This window comes from Heptranchias perlo, chromosome 7 (assembly GCF_035084215.1).
Source record: "Heptranchias perlo isolate sHepPer1 chromosome 7, sHepPer1.hap1, whole genome shotgun sequence".
NCBI classification, from domain to species: Eukaryota; Metazoa; Chordata; class Chondrichthyes; order Hexanchiformes; family Hexanchidae; genus Heptranchias; species Heptranchias perlo.
The window spans coordinates 87,128,962-87,141,543 of record NC_090331.1 but is presented as its reverse complement, the minus strand read 5'-3'; the positions used below and the strand labels follow the sequence as shown (position 1 = coordinate 87,141,543).

The 12,582-nt window shown below is 43.0% G+C and overlaps 1 protein-coding gene across 4 annotated transcripts in view; it reads left to right on the top strand.

The window, feature by feature from the left end:
* usp40 (ubiquitin specific peptidase 40) overlaps positions 1-12,582 on the top strand; it is a 116,509-nt gene that overhangs the window by 47,952 nt on the left and 55,975 nt on the right. For all 4 annotated transcript variants that reach the window (XM_067988074.1, XM_067988073.1, XM_067988072.1 and 1 more), the window contains 3 exons: positions 4,524-4,652; positions 6,867-6,971; positions 9,787-9,894. In XM_067988074.1, the coding sequence (XP_067844175.1) occupies positions 4,524-4,652; positions 6,867-6,971; positions 9,787-9,894 (342 nt within the window). The remainder of the gene's footprint in view (positions 1-4,523; positions 4,653-6,866; positions 6,972-9,786; positions 9,895-12,582) is intronic.

Here is a 12,582-nt window from a genome sequence, read left to right as displayed (position 1 = left end):
GTTGAAAAGGCCTTCAAAAAACATATGTGATCCATGGCTTTATAAAGAGTACAAAAGCAAGGAAGGTGTGCTAAACCTTTATAAAACACTTGTTAGGCCTCAGCTGGCGTATCGTGTTCAATTCTGGGCACCACATTTTAGGAAGGATGTCAAGGCCTTAGGTGCAGAAGAGATTTACTAGAATTGTACCAGGGATGAGGGACTTCAGTTATGTAGAGAGACTGGAGAAGCTGGGGTTGTTCTCCTTAGAGCAGAGAAGGTTAAGAGGAGATTTGATAGAAGTGTTCAAAATTATGAGCTTTGATAGTTTTTCCATATTTACTCTGTTTCCAGTGGCAGAAAGGTCAGTAACTAGACGACACAGATTTAAGGTGATTGGCAAAAGAACCAGAGGTGACATGAGGACACACTTTTTTATGCAGCGAGTTGTTATGATCTGGAATGCACTGCCTGAAAGAGTGGAAACAGATTCAATAAGAACTTTCAAAAGGGAATTGGATAAATACATGAAGGGAAAAATTTGCAGGGCTATAGGGAAAGAGCGAGGAATGAGACTATTTGGATAGCTCTTTGAAAGAGCCTGCACAGGCACGATGGGCTGGATGGCCTCCTGTGTTGTAACATACTATGATACTGCTACTATTACTATGATAAGGTACGGCATTGTAGACTCATGACTAAGGTTAGTGCATGTGGCGATAGGGGACAGGTAGCAGAATGGTTAGCAAGTTGGCTACAAAACAGAAAACAGAGTAGAGGTTAAAGATAGCTACTCAGACTGGCAATGGGTGGGAAGTGGTGTTTCACAGGGATGAGATGCTGGGGCCACTGTTGTTCACAATTTATATTAATGATTTGGACTCAGGAATCGGAAGTACAATTTCAAAATTTGCAGTCGACATCACATTTGGAGGTGTAGTTAATACAAAGGAAGAATGCGACAAAATACAGGAAGACATTAATAAACTTGCACAATGGTTGGCAAATGAATTTCAGTATAGACAAGTGTGAGGTGGTGCATTTTGGTAGGAAGGATAAGGAGGCTACGTACTGCTTGGATCATAGAAGTCTAAATCTGGTAGAGGAGCAAAGGGATCTAGGGTACAGATATACAAATTACTAAGTAGCTACACAGGTCAATAAGGACTTTTTTTTAAAAAAAAGAACCAAACCGAGCACTGGGGTTCATTTCTGGAGGGAGAGGGATAGAATTGAAAAGCAGAGAAGTTATGTTAAACCTGTATAGAACCTATAGAACATCAACAACTTGCATTTATATCATGCTTTTAATGTAGCAAAGCGTCCCAAGGAGCTTCACAGGAGCGTTTTCAAACAAAATTTGACACCGAACTACATGACATGTTAGGACAGGTGACCAAAAGCTTGGTCAAAGAGGTAGGTTTTAAGGACTGTCTTAAAGGAGGAGAGAGAAGTAGAGAGGCAGAGATGTTTCGGGAGGGAATTCCTGAGCCTCGGGCCTAGGCAGCTGAAGGCACGGCCGCCAATGGTGGAGCGATGAAAATAGGGCATGCGCAAAAGGCCAGAATTGGAGGAGCACAGAGATCTTGGAGGGTTGTAGGGCTGGATGAGATTGCAGAGATGGGGGGTGAGGCCATGGAAGGATTTGAAAACAAGGATGAAAATTTTAAAATTGAAGTGTTCCTGGACCGGGAGGCAGTGTAGTTCAGTGAGCTCAGGGGTGATGGGTGAACGGGACTTGATGCGAGTTAGGATACGGGCAGCAGAGTTTTGGATGAGCTCAAGTTCATGGTGGGTGGAAGATGGGAGGCCGGCCAGAAGACCATTGGAATAGTTGAGTCTAGAGGTAACAAAAGCATGGATGAGGGTTTTAGCTGTAGATGAGCTGAGGCAGGGGTGGAGATGGGCAACATTACGGAGATGGAAGTAGGCTGTCTTGGTGATAGAGCGGATATTTGGTCAGAAGCTCATCTCAGGGCCAAATAGGACACCAAGTTTGCGAACACTTGGAGTACTGTGCAAAGTTCTGGTCTCCATATTATAAAAAAAATAGAGGCATTGGAGAAGCTGCATAAAAGGTTCACAAGGATGATGCCAGAACTGAGAAGATATACTTATCAGGAAAGGCTGAACAGGCTGGGCTCTTTTCACTAGAAAAGAGAAGGCTAAGGGGTGACCCGATAGAGGTCTTTAAGATAATGAAAGGGTTTGATAGGGTAGGCGTAGCAAATGTTTCCACTTGTGGGGAATCCAAAACTAGAGGTCATAAATATAAGATAGTCACTAATAAATCTAATAGGGAATTCAGGAGAAACTTCTTTACCCAAAGAATGGTAAGAATGTGGAATATGCTACTGCAAGGAATGGTTGAGGTGAATAGCATAGATGCATTTAAGGGGAAGCAAGATAAGCACATGAGGGAGAAAAGAATTGACAGATATGCTGATAGGGTTAGATGAAGAGGAGTGGGAGGAGGCTCGTGTGGAGCATAAACGCCAGCATAGATAAGTTGGGCCGACTGGCCTGTTTCTGTGCTGTAGATTTTATGTAACTCATTTAGCAATATTGACGAGTGAATAAGGCAACAATTCCCAGTCGGACAGAATGAGAATAAAGGAAATGATACAGTAGGGCTGGTAGCAATAGGGTTTGCTACAGTAATGGAAATAGTACAAATCCCTTCCGGTACTAAGTATCAATAGCTCAAACAGTAAATGAGATTGAATACTTCAAAACAAAATTGCATTTATTTAAAGAGAACTCAATACTAAAAACAAAAAGCAAGACACTACAGATGCTGGAAATCTGACATAAAAACAGAAAATGTTGGAAACACTCAGCAGATCAGGCAGCAACTTTGGAGAGAGAAGTATTTAACGTTTCAGTTTGATGACCTTTCTGTTTTTGTTTCAATACTAAAAACCTTAGATAGAGCTTTATCCTTAATTGTAGCAGCTCAATAATATTGTCATTCAAGCCGTACTCCAGGATTTGAGCACATAATCTAAGCTAATACTCCAGTGCAACATTGAGGGAGTGCTTGTTTGCCAAAAGTGCTGTCCTTCAGCTGAGATGTTAAACTGAAGCTCCTTATGCTTGTTCCAGTAGTTTAGATGGATATTAAAGACCCTTTGGCACTGTGAAGAAGAGCAGGCAGTTTTTCTGGTGTCCTGGCCAATATTCCTCCCTCAAAAAAATCACCCAGAATCAATTGACTGGTTGTTCATCTTATTGCTGTACGTGGGATCTTGTGTGCAGCATAGCTGCCGTTGACGACATAACGCTCATTGAATCGTGTGTCAAACACTTGAGATGTTTCCGATACATAACAGCAAGCCTTTCTTTTAGTTTTTAAAAAATCTGATTAATATTAAGTAGGTTTGTCCATTGTGCAGATAGAGACATTTCCATTGGAGCAGACTCTGAATAGGGCTGCTAGATCTTGAGTGCCTGTGTCTGGTTAGCCACCTTGCTTGTCTACATTTAAAATGGCTGGAAAGTTCTGCATTTTATTGCTCAGTGGAAAACGTTTTCTGGGGTGTTTGCGCTAACTGTTTTAGGGTGCAAATTCCTTCTCCTACTGTGGTAGCACTCTTGCCTCTGAGTCAGAAGGTCATTGATTCAAGCCCTACTCCAGGACTTGAGCAAATAATCTAGGCTGACACGTGCAGTGTCTGGGGTGCCGTCTTTCAGTGGAGGTTCAGGTGGGTGTATCGAATGAAGAGCACGGGAGTTCTCCGTGTCCTGGCCAACATTTATTACTCAACCAACAGGAGTGCTACCAGACAAAATTTGATCAATCATTAATCCTATTTGTTGTTTGTGGGAGATTTCTGTCATGTTTGTCCACAAAACAACACTGACTGCACATAACTAATTTGTTGACTATGAAGCGCTTTGAATCATCCTGAGGATGTGAAAGGCACCAAATAAATGCAAGTTCTTTCTTTCAGGAAGCTGATCACTTGAGCACATAATCTGAGATGATACTCCAGTGCAACGTTGAAGTTGAATTCCTGAATGGAATTTGATATTCCATTCATTACAGAATGGGAAAAGGACTGTTAGTTGATTTTAAATTTCTAGAAGTAAAGGGAATTAGGGGTTACGGGGAGCAGGCAGAAAATTGGACATGAATTTAGATTTGAGGTTAGGATCAGATCAGCCATGATCTTATTGATTGGCGGAGCAGGCTCAAGGGGCTGATTGGCCTACTCCTGCTCCTATTTCTTGTGTTCTTAATTATGGCTTAAAATGGTATAAAGTGATGAATATTAAGCAAGTTTTGATCTTATCTATGGAATTCCTTCCCTAAACCCCTCCTCCTTTAAGATGCTCATTAAATCTTACCTCTTCGACCAAGCCTTTGGTCACCTGTCCTAATATCTCTATGTGGCTTGGTGTCAAATTTTGTCTGATAACGCTCCTGTGAAGCGCCTTGGAAAGTCTTACTATGTTAAAGGTGCTATATAAATACAAGTTGTTATAATAAAGACTTTTACAGCCAATGAAGATCTCCTCACCTTCCTTGTTTTGTCTTGTAGGATGACCTGCCAGATAGTGAGTATGAGTACGAACTCTTTTCTGTAATCATTCACAAAGGAGGCTGCTACGGAGGGCATTACCATGCATACATCAAAGACATTGACCAACTGGGCACTTGGTTCTCTCCAGTGAGTCATTTACTGTTAAAACTGCTTATCGCTCTTGAGATACTTGATAGTGTTAGAGAATGTCGGATCCCTCTTTTTTATGTAAAATAGATGTATTTATCCCAGTAAGTGAGTGCCTTCATTTTAGTTGCTTTGATTGAGCTTTATAAACAACTCAGCCTTTGTTCTTGTGGTTTATGACATTTCTTGAGTATGTTGCAGTATTGTCACTGTACTGTCACCCATCTGAATAACCTATCCAGCTGCATGTAACATTCCAGATTTTGTGCTAGCTCTGTCTCTTATTCCTAGTTGGCTGAAACTTTTAAATAAAACAAATTATACTGTCCTAGTGAGTTCCAGTAGAAAAGAGGGTTCTGGAAATAAATGAGCCCTTGTCCTCAGATCAGTTGTTAAATAAGGTCAAGGCTTTTGTTCCTTTTCATAGGATCAGGAGTAGGCCTTAAGCCACTCGAGCCTGTCCCACCATTCAATTAGATGATGGAGGATGTGTATCTCCGTGTCATTTACCTGGGGCTTTGCTCCATATCCCTTGGTACCCTTACCCAACAAAAATCTATTGATCTCAAGTCTTGAAAATTTCAATTGACCCAATATCCACAGTCTTTTGAGAAAGAGAGTTCCAAATTTCCACTACCCTTTGTGTGAAAAAGTACCTCCTGATTTCACTCCTAAAAGACCGAGCTCTAATTTTAAGATGATGCCCCCTTGTTCTGGATTCCTCCACCAGAGGAAATAGTTTCTCAGTATCTACCTTTTATCATTTTAAACACTTCGATTAGATCACCCCTCAACCGTCTAAACTCGAGGGAATACAAATCAAGTTTATGCAACGGTGTCCTTGTCATTGAACCATTTAAGCCCAGTATGATTCTGGTGAATTTGCGCTGTACCCCTTCCAAGGCCAGTACGTCTTTCCTGAGGCTCTGTCCCCATAACTGAATGCAGTAGTCCATATGAGGTTGGACCAAGGCTCTGTACATCTGAAGCATAACTTCCTCACTTTTGTATTCCAATCCCCTTGAGATAAAGGCCAACATTCCATTAGCCTTTTTGATTACTTTTTGTACTGTGAACTAGCTTTTAGTAACTTTTGTACACGGACACTTAAATCCCTTTGCTCCTCCACAGCTCCTAGCTTCTCACCATTAAGAAAATGTTCTAATTTGTCTTTCTATGATCCAAAGTGGATGACCTCACACTTCCCCACATTGAGCTCCATTTGCCACAGTTTTGCCCACACTCTTAGTCTGTCTATGCCCCGTTGTAATTTCCTGCACCCATCTACACAATTTACTGTGCCTCCTAACTTAGTGTCGTCTGCAAATCTGAAGATACAACTCTCTATTCCTTCATCCATGTCATTAATATATATGGTGACAAGCTGAGGTCCCAGTACAGATCTCTGGGGAATACTTCTTACATCCTGCTAATCAGAGAACGGTCCCTTTATCCCTACTCTCTGCCTTCTACCTCCCAACCAATTACTGACCCATGTCACAAGGTTACCTCCAATTCAGTGCCCTTTCACTTTTGCTAATAATCTCTTCTGCGAAACCTTATCAAATCTGTGATGTGGAGATGCCGGTGATGGACTGTGGTGGACAAATGTAAGGAGTCTTACAACACCAGGTTATAGTCCAACAGCTTTATTTGAAATCACAAGCTTTCGGAGCTTTCCTCCTTCGTCACCAGACGAAGGAGGAAAGCTCCGAAAGCTTGTGATTTCAAATAAAGCTGTTGGACTATAACCTGGTGTTGTAAGACTCCTTACATTTATCAAATCTGGACAACATTCATCATCACTCCCCTATCCACTATGCCAGTGACTTCCTCAAAAACTTAACTGGATTAGTCAGACTTGACCTATCCTTCACAAATCTATGTTGACTCTCTTTGATCAGTTCATACTTGTCCAAGTGCTCAGTCACCCTGTCTCTAATAGATTCCAGTAACTTCCCACAACTGATGTTAAACTGACTGGTCTGTAGTTACTTGGTTTCTCCCTCCCTCCCTTCCTAAATAATAGAGACATTTGAAATTTTCCAATCCTAAGGCATAATTTCTGAATCTCGAGATTCTAACTAATGCATCTGAAGTTTCCTCACCTATTTCTTTTGATACTCACTTCCATTATTTTCCTGTAGTTCACATTAAGCTCAGTTAAAGTGCATGTGTGTGGCACTTGTAGCAATGATGTGCCTTTCTTTTCAGGATGAAGAGACAGTGGTGATCAACTCAACAAAAGATCCAACATATGCAGACAACCTGTTGGAATTGGGAGATCCCCTAGAAATCCTGAGAGCTATTCTAGTCCAGGTAGTGTATTAGATATGGATATCCTTGAATATATCTCAGCCATGCACGGTGCACCTCTTAATTAGTGGACCTATTAATATAATGGTCCTAAGACATGGCCATGTGAAAACATTTGGGTTCTAAAATAAATGTCAAATTTTGTTTGATAACACTTCTGTGAAGTACCTTAGGATGTTTTACTACATTAAAAGCACGATATAAAAACAAATTGTTCTGGTTGTACGTGACCCCTCTGCAATTTTCTTCAACAGGTTAAATAGATTAGGTGGAGTACGTGATAGAGCAGATTGTGCAAAGTTTGTGGAAGGAGTGAGCTTGATTGGCTGAATGGGATTCTCATTCCTTATTTTTAAATGTTTTTACTAGTTTTTTTTATTCGTTCATGGGATGTGTGCGTCGCTGGCAAGGCCAACGTTTATTGCCCATCCCTAATTGCCCTTGAGAAGGTGGTGGTGAGCCGCCGCCTTAAACTGCTTCAGTCCGTGTGGTGAAGGTTCTCCCACAATGCTGTTAGGTAGGGAGTTCCAGGATTTTGACCCAGTAACGATGAAGGAACGGCGATATATTTCCAAGTCAGGATGGTGTGTGACTTAGAGGGGAACGTGCAGTTGGTGTTGTTCCCATGTGCCTGCTGCCCTTGTCCTTCCAGGTGGTAGAGGTCGTGGATCTGGGAGGTGCTGTCGAAGAACCTTTGGTAAGTTGCTGCAGTGCATCCTGTGGATGGTACACACTGCAGCCACTGTGCGCCGGTGGTGGAGGGAGTGAATGTTTAGGGGGGTGGATAGGGTGCCAATCAAGCGGGCTGCTTTGTCCTGGATGGTGTCGAGCTTCTTGAGTGTTGTTGGAGCTGCACTCATCCAAGCAAGAGGAGAGTATTCCATCACACTCCTGATTTTTGCCTTGCAGTTGGTGGAAAGGCTTTGGGGAGTCAGGAGGTGAGTCACTCGCCGCAGAATGCCCAACCTCTGACCTGCCCTTGTAGCTACAGTATTTATGTGGCTGGTCCAGTTAAGTTTCTGGTCAATGGTGACCCCCAGGATGTTGATGGTGGGGGATTTGGTGATGGTAATGCTGTTGAATGTCAAGAGGAGGTGGTTAGATTATCTCTTGTTGGAGATGGTTATTGCCTGGCACTTGTCTGGCGCGAATGTTACTTGCCACTTATCAGCCCAAGCCTGGATGTTGTCCAGGTCTTGCTGCGTGCGGGCACGGACTGCTTCATTATCTGAGGTGTTGCGAATTGAACTGAACACTGTGCAATCATCAGCGAACGTCCCCATTTCTGACCTTATGATAGAGGAAAGGTCATTGATGAAGCAGCTGAAGATGGTTGGGCCTAGGACACTGCCCTCAGGAACTCCTGCAGCAGTGTCCTGGGGCTGAGATGATTGGCCTTCAACAGCCACTACCATCTTCCTTTGTGCTTGGTATGACTCCAGCCACTGGAGAGTTTTCCCCGAGATTCCCATTAACTTCAATTTTACTAGGGCTTCTCGAAGCCACACTCTGTCAAATGCTGCCTTGATGTCAAGGGCAGTCACTCTCACCTCACCTTTGGAATTCAGCTCTTTTGTCCATGTTTGGACCAAGGCTGTAATGAGGTCTGGAGCCGAGTGGTCCTGGCGGAACCCAAACTGAGCATCGGTGAGCAAGTTATCGGTGAGTAAGTGCCGCTTGATAGCACTGTCGACAATACCTTCCATCACTTTGCTGATGATTGAGAGTAGACTGATGGGGCGGTAATTGGCCGGATTGGATTTGTCCTGCATTTTGTGGACAGGACATACCTGGGCAATTTTCCACATTGCCTGTAGCTGTACTGGAACAGTTTGGCTGGAGGTGCAGCTAGTTCTGGAGCACAAGTCTTCAGCACTGCAGTAGGGATGTTGTCGGGGCCCATAGCCTTTGTTGTATCCAGTGCACTCAGCTGTTTCTTGATATCACATGGAGTGAATCGAATTGGCTGAAAACTGGCATCTGTGATGGTGGGGATATCGGGAGGAGACTGAGATGGATCATCTACTCGGCACTTCTGGCTGACGATGGTTGAAAACGCTTCAGCCTTGTCTTTTCAACTCACTTGCTGGACTCTGCCATCATTGAGGATGGGGATGTTTACAGAGCCTCCTCCCGTTAGTTGTTTAACTGTCCGCCACCATTTACAACTGGATGTGGCAGGACTGCAGAGCTTTGATCTGATCCGTTGATAGTGGAATCGCGTAGCTCTGTCCATAGCATGTTGCTTCTGCTGTTTAGCATGCATGTAGTCTTGTTTTGTAGCTTCACCAGGTTGGCACCTCATTTTGAGGTACGCTTTGTGCTGCTCCTGGCATGCTCTTCTACACTCCTCATTGAATCAGGGTTGATCCCCTGGCTTGTTGGTAATGGTAGAGTGAGGAATATGCCGGGCCATGATTGATAATCTCCCATGGTCTTGTATTGTACAAAATGTATGTTGTGTGACAATTCCCCCTAGTAGTAGATATTGGGGGCTTCAAAAATGAAAATATATTTACATAGGAGATAACCAGTAACTGGAGCAATTAGAATGCCATTGATGCTTCCTGCTGTGTACCCATAGTGTATTGCTGAGTCTGAACTACGGTAGCTTGAGTAGCATCGCTGCTACCTACCCTATAACTTTTGTCCAGCAGGAGCCTTAGTAACCAAGGCAGCTCGGACTGCTTTGCTGCTGTTGAACTTGCAGCACCTGATCATGTATTAAAATGATGGATGATACTTTTGAGACAATATTTTGCTTTGTCCTCCTTTCTCCTCTCTTCCTCCTCCCCCCACCTTCCCCTTTCAAATTTAGATGGGACCCGATGGTATATTGGTGGACCAGCTGGGCCAGAAATTGCTGGAAAAGGTTGGTGTTGCATGGAACAAAAGATACCGCAAGCAGCATGGGTCTATAAGAAAGGTAAGAGAGACTGCACTTTGTGATTAGAATAGGCATAATAGAATTGCAAGTGTATTGGCTCAACCAAGGAAATGGGCACAGAGTGTATGTGGTTTGCTTGTCTAATACAATATCTACCATTTCATTGTTGGAGGTCTGTAGGTGACGGTGACGCTCTTTCCCAAAAAGGGTATAGCGTTATTTGTGATTATATATTTCTAGTCATAGAACAAACAGGTGGGGATTGATTAAAATATTAAACAGTTAATACCTACACCAATTACATTTTTATAGCTTTTTTCTCCCCTGTTTATTTGTTGCTTTTTGTATGAAATATTGTTGGGTGCCAGTGATACTGGGTATTTGCCTTCTAAGATTGTCTGAGGCTGGTGATGTGAAGGAGCTGAATTAAAGTCAGCAGAGAACTCTTGTACCCTGTGGTACTTCAACATTTATGCCATTTGAGCTCTATAAGTCACCATTTCTCCACTGAAGAAAATATTAAAAACATGAATCAATGAAGGAAATGAAAGGATACAGTTTTGATTACTAATATTTAAAAAATATATTTATGAATGTGATCAAAAGTTATCTATGTAAGTACCAACCTCCCCTAACTAACTGCTGTATAGAACTACATAACTGAATGCCATTTGAAGGATCATGCATCTTGCATCTATCTTGGAAGCTCTTGGATCATCTGTGCCATCTCCCAACTCTTGATGTTGCAGGTCAATCTCCCAGCTTCACTGCTGCAAACGCAGTAATCAAATACTGCAATACTGGGAGTCGGGAGCCAGAACAGATGATCTGGGATGCTTGGTTGCATTTTATGTCTTACAAACAGGATTGAAAAATTCAGATTGTACTACTGGAATTTGGGGCAGAGCAAAAATTTGAACTGATTTTTCCTTGGATGTTTTCCCTATGTTTATTCATGTCCTTCAGGGAATAGGACAAAGAAAATGGCAATGCAAATTTCTTTTGTACTGACGTATTTTCATCCAATACTCTGGGTGTATAATTCCTCTCAACAGAAACAACCTACTAATGAAATTGCATTCTCAGCATACGTTTCACAGGCGTGCATTCCCCCAATTTCATCAGCAGGCTGTGAATTACTCCTATTTTCATGGGCAGTAATTTCACCTCCAATGAAGGAGTGATTAGGAGGGGTAACCAAAAGTTTTGTCAAAAGGAGGGTCTTAAAGGAAGAGTGGGAGGTGCAGAGGTGGAGAGGTGTTGGCACAGAATTCCAGAGCGTGGGGCCCAGGTGGTTGAAGGCATGGCTGCTAATTGTGTGGTGAAAGGAGGTGAGGATACACAAAAGGCCAGAGGCAGAGGAACGGAGAGTTCAGTAAGGGATGAGAGTAGTTGCAGGGCTGGAGGAGGTTACAGAGGTAGGGAGGGGTGAGACCATGAAGGGATTTAAACATGAGGATGAGAATTTTAAATTGGATGCGAGGTAAGCAGTGAAAGTGCCGGGACTTGGTGCAGCATAGTTTGAGAAGAGAAGAGCTGCTTTATGAAGGGTGGAGGATGGGAGGCTGACTGGGACAGCATTAGAATGGTTAAGTCTGGAGATGACAAAGGCATGGATGAGGATTTCAGCAGCAGTAGATGGGCTGAGGTAAAGGCAGTGCAACGGAGGTGGAAGTAGGCAACCTTGTGATGAAGAGACTATGGGGTTGGAAGCTCAGGCACAGGGTCATAGAATCATAGAAAGGTTACAACACAAAAGGAGGCCGTTCGACCCATCGAGTCCGTGTCCGCTCTATGCAAGAGCAATCCAGGTAGTCCCACTCCCCCGCCCTATCCCCGTAGCCTTGCAAATTTTTTCCTTTCAAGAACTTATCCAGTTCCCTTTTGAAGGCCATGATTGAATCTGCCTCCAACATTCCCTCAGGCAGTGCATACCAGATCCTAACCACTTGCTGTGTAAAAAAGTTTTTCCTCATGTCACCTTTGATTCTTTTGCCAATCACCTTAAATCTATGTCCTCTGGTTCTTGACCCTTTCACCAATGGGAACAGTATCTACTCTATCTAGACCCTTTATGATTTTATATACCTCTATCAAATCTCTTCTCAACCTTCTCTGTTCTAAGGAGAACAACCCCAGCTTCTCCAGTCTATCCACATAACTAAAGTCCCTCATCTCTGGAATCATTCTAGTAAATCTCTTTTCTAAGGCCTCTTTGTGCCTCTCTGTCTCTTTCTCTGCGAATAGGATGCCAAAGTTTTGAACAGGCTGGTTCGGCAAGGGAGGAGTTTGTGGCTGGTCCTGAAGACGATGGCCTTGGTCTTCCCAATATTTAACTGGAGGAAATTGTGGTCCATTCAGGATTAGATGTGGGACAAGCAGTCTCACAACACAGGCAGTGGAGGGGTTGAGAGAGGCGGTGGAAAGGTAGAGCTGGGTGTCATCAGAAAGCATATTACAGTTAGTTCCAACATATCTAGATTAACTTTAAAGTAAGTGTAAAGCCGCACTATTGTCTGTGTTTGTGGTTGCATTTGTGAAGACATTTAACTCTGCCTGGAGTGTTACTTCGCAAGATCCAATCCTGTAGATGTCTGACAGGTCCCTGCAAGAGGGAGGTGATTGAAGCTACTTCAATCTAGAGCTAACTGATTCTAACTGCCATTATAAATTGTTCCAGAATGTGAAGGAGCAGTGACATCGAAACATTTAAGTTGTCTGTTTTAC